Genomic DNA, 4170 nt, shown 5'->3' with positions numbered 1-4170 from the left:
ATAGATATATGTGTGTGTGTATATATATGTATGCATACACAGATGAATGAACAGAGAGGAAAAAGGGTGTTCTCAGGAGGTAGAAGCTTTATTATGAAGTGTCTCCAAAAGACAATGAAAGATGACATTATGGAGCACATGCTATGTGCAGACTGTAGGTCCTATCCAGTATCCCAGTTATGGGTCTCAGCTGCTCAGGGAGGATCGTCACATTGGGGGTCAGGGGCTTGGTAACATTGGGAGCAGGGTGGTCTTCTGAACATTAAAGTGCAGGCAACCTTACTGGGGAGAGAGGACGGGAGCAAACTCCCAAGGTCTGACCCTCATGGGAGCGCTTACTGAATGCTAGAACTATGTGGGTGAAGACAGGGGTCAGGGAGCAGCCGGCCAGAGCGTGAGGCTTTCGGGCCTCAGAGGTCCCTCCAGCGCAGCGCCTGGGGACTTTGGGACGCTTCAACAGCCGCCAGAGCAGCAGCCGGAGCTCTGGTTGTTGGTAGAACACTGGGATCTCTGGCTGCCGCCTCCGCAGCAACTGCAGCCGCGGCGTTGGCGACGTCGTCTCCGAGGAAAGCAGCAGCAGCCGGTGGAGCTGGACCCGCAGCAGCCGCCGTTCGAACCACAACAACCGCCGGAGCCGCAGCCACCGCCGCTTGAACTGCAACAGCCTCGGCAGCAGGAGGATGAGGAGGCCGGGGCGGGCGTCGGGGCAGGACAAGGGACTGAGGAGCCCTGCGAAGAGCCCTTGGAAAAACCTTTGGCGCTCTGCTGAGAGGACATGGCGGAGCTGTGCACAGTAAACCTGAAAGAAAATCCAAAGTTTCATGGGCAAAAGATGGTTTCTTTCCAACAATAGAACTCAGAAACTTGTAGAATCTACTGAGTGAGCAAGCCAGTTTGGCCTGTTGCAAGAAAAAGAGAGAGATAGAGAACCCAGAAAGAGGAGGATAAACAAACCAACAAACTCAAAATCATATTATTTCCAGATATGGCATGGCAAACAGTCTGCCCAAATAATCAATGTTTTTTTTTTTGTTTGTTTGTCATTTCCTCTGGCTATACATCAGGACCACAGTAGAAATTAAAGATGGTATTATGGCAATTTCTCTGCATGACAATCCAGCATCTTCTCTTGGCTCTTCCTCCTGCCTCATTTCCCTTTGCTCACAGACCTTCAAGTGATGCCCTCACAGTTATTCTCATAAGTAAATACCCTATCAGTTAGCAAATCCCCAAATCATACACAATCCTGTGCCCTGAGTCTAAAGAAAACCCAGAAGCATGTTCTGGTTATTCTTGGCAATCCCTTTCATCTCTACCACCTTAAAGAAAAGCAGAATGACGCAGACTGGAAATAATCCGTTCTTAAACCAGACCCGTGTTGTAGCTATGACTCTGCTACAAACTTGCTGTGTGACCTTGCAAATGTCACCCCCATAACACTCGTCTTCATGTCCTCATTGGAATCACGGGATGTTGGCTTGCTTTGAAGTATAAGACATTTTCCAGGACTCCTCTTGTCCTGTTGTGTTCTGCTTCCTCCTCCACTCTACCTTCAACTCTTCCCAACCTCCTTCCCCAGGCTCCCTTCAGAGACTTACCAGACCACTAGAAGACTCAGTTCTCTAACTCGAACAGATCACCTCCTAGGCTGTAGACTGGGCTGTGTCCAGCCAGAGAATCTTCTTATAAGGTTCCAATTCAGACTTTTTTGGGAGGAGCCCAATTGCCAACACACATACTCAGCTGACACATCCCAGAGACATTCATCACTCAGGTAGCACCCGTAGGTGGTGCACGTGGACATCCAAGTCACAGAGGTGCCAAGAGTGCTATTGGTATGTTTATTTTCCAAACAGGACACCGTTTATATCCAAGAAAGCTGTGTATGTGCCAAAAGAAGGCATGGGGGCTTATAGGAGGAGAGATCTAGGAAGCCCTTCCTGGAGCCTGTCCTACCTGTTCTTTTCTACAGCGTGTCTCTGTGTGCACATTTACCCATCGCAGTATGTAATCATCTGCTTGTAGTTGGCAGCTCACATACATGTTATCTTGGTTCCAGAGACAAAGCTCAGGTATGGCAGGTATGGCACATGCCCTGGGTGCCAGTGGACGGGAAGAGGGAGCATCACTGAAGAGTTTTTTATTAGCCATTACAGTTTCCCTTGCCAGCTGTGAGAGATCCTTCAGCAAGTTAAAATTAATTGCCATAGGCACTATTTTCTAAAGATACCTCAGTTGTTTACTTTCCATCACTCTGGCTCTTGGTTCTTGGCTCCTTGAACCAAGACCACAGGCTGTGTGGTAAACCTATGGGGCTATATCCAGATATTTCCAGATGGATTTGAACGAAGAAGATGGTAGTGGTATAACCCTATGGGGATTCCAGTGGGGATTTCTCTCTGCTACCAGAGAGAGGAAGAAAAGCCCAGGCAAAGTTATAAAACCATCAAGAACAAACAAGCTACAACTATAGTGAAGTTGCTATATCCCCATGATACAGCATTACTGGGCTTAAGAAAAAATTGTGTGCAGGATGCTGGCCCAATTGCAAAATGCAAATCCTCACCTCCAGCTCCATCTTACACCCCCTGGGCTCCATTTCCCCTTAGAGGTGACATTTACCTATGACCTCATGGGCAAAACAAACAAACAAACAAACAAAAAAGCAGGTCATTGTGGGGGGCTAGTAAGGAGGATATGAAGAAAGGAGAGAGAAAAAAGAAACCCAAAGAATTTTTGATAAATGGTGCTTTTTAGAACAACTAACATTTATGAGGAGCCTTTGGGTGGTACAAAGGACTCCTACATTCAGCTACTTATTGGTGCCTGGAACCCCCAAAAAAGTACCTAGGAAGAAAAACTGACAATCTACTTCCAAAAGATCAGCCATTGAAAATCCTATGGAGCATAGTTGTACTATGACACACATGGGGTCACCATGAGTCAGAATTGCCTCCACAGCAACTAGTAGAGGTTTTGAAGGTCAGCTAAGTTCAGCTAGGTTCAGGATGACTTCTTAATCAATGAAACTGCCCACAACCATGAATGAGATATCTAAGATAAGTCCAAGACTAAGGATTCATATTGAGACACAGAGAGAGAGGTTTGAGGTGAATACGCTGACAGCAATGTGAGGGAACAACCAAGAAAAGGTAACTTTTTTGTTTAATGTTGCTATTCTGTTGCCTGATTAACAGGTTGTATGTGCCTTCGAATACCTATTGGTGAGTATAGGTGAGACATTCCAAGAAGTGAAGTCAATATGCAAAAAGAGAAGGAAGTAATGATATAACAAAATGGAGACAGGATCTCCCTGAGTAACTGTGCTTTAAAAAAAAAAGAGTGAAGGAGATGTAGGGTTGATGGAACTCAACATAAAGAGATGGAGCAATTAAAAGCTTGCTATATCCTGATGTATTAACTCACTTTTTTTTAATGTTTTATTGTGAATTATGTGATAGTTTACATGGGAAAACATTAGCTTTACATTCATCCTATCGTATATCCTTTCATTGCCATGGTTACAATCCCCTCCATGCATCATCAAACAACCCAAGGGTATACCCTGCAAGTCTGCCCCTCCGCTCCCCACCGGTCATCAGCACACAGCACCTCTCCCTCTCTGGGTCTAGAGTCCCCGGCCTCTCCATCTCTCCACATCGTTGTCTCTGCCTCCATCTCTAGCTTCACTGCTTCTCTGGGTAGGGTACCACGCTCCACTCTTCTCCCTTGATGGTTCCAGGAACCTCCACTCCTGTACTGCAAAGTCAATCACTCCCCTCCGTTTGCTACAAAACATCTGCCTTTACATTTCCAACCCTTGCAGTCAGTCTTGATAATAATTATTCACCATTGTACCACAGGAGACCTATCCCCATCTCCTTTCATTAGCCCTGCCCAGACAGATTGGATACTAAAATCACCCACTATTATTGTAGATTCATCTATTTCTTTCTTCAAATCTATTAGAGTTTGTTTTTATATATTTTGGAGTTCATTCACTGGGAGCAAAGATATTTATTATGGTTATGTCATCTTGTTCAATTGTCCCTTTAATCACGAGATAATGTCCATTTTTATCTATTATGCAGGTTTTGCCTTAAAATTTATTATATCAGAGATTAGTACTGCCACTCCTGTTCATTTTTTATTGCAATTAGCTTGGTATAT

At 45.1% G+C, this 4170-nt stretch overlaps 1 protein-coding gene across 1 annotated transcript; it reads right to left on the bottom strand.

Annotated features, from left to right (window-relative positions):
* Nucleotides 1–453: 453 nt before the first annotated feature.
* CRCT1 (cysteine-rich C-terminal 1) lies at nucleotides 454–777 on the bottom strand. The gene has a single exon (XM_006861717.1). It carries the CDS (start codon nucleotides 775–777, stop codon nucleotides 454–456), a length of 324 nt encoding a protein of 107 aa, XP_006861779.1.
* Between the last annotated feature and the right edge of the window lie 3393 nt (nucleotides 778–4170).

Source organism: Chrysochloris asiatica, unplaced genomic scaffold (assembly GCF_000296735.1).
Source record: "Chrysochloris asiatica unplaced genomic scaffold, ChrAsi1.0 scaffold00042, whole genome shotgun sequence".
Lineage (NCBI taxonomy): Eukaryota > Metazoa > Chordata > Mammalia > Afrosoricida > Chrysochloridae > Chrysochloris > Chrysochloris asiatica.
Note: the sequence above shows the minus strand (reverse complement) of the source record. Positions and strands in the feature narration are given on the sequence as shown.

Excerpts from the sequence above, each read along its gene's own strand:
- CRCT1 (XM_006861717.1), bottom strand. The coding sequence starts at position 777 with ATGTCCTCTCAGCAGAGCGCCAAAGGTTTTTCCAAGGGCTCTTCGCAG.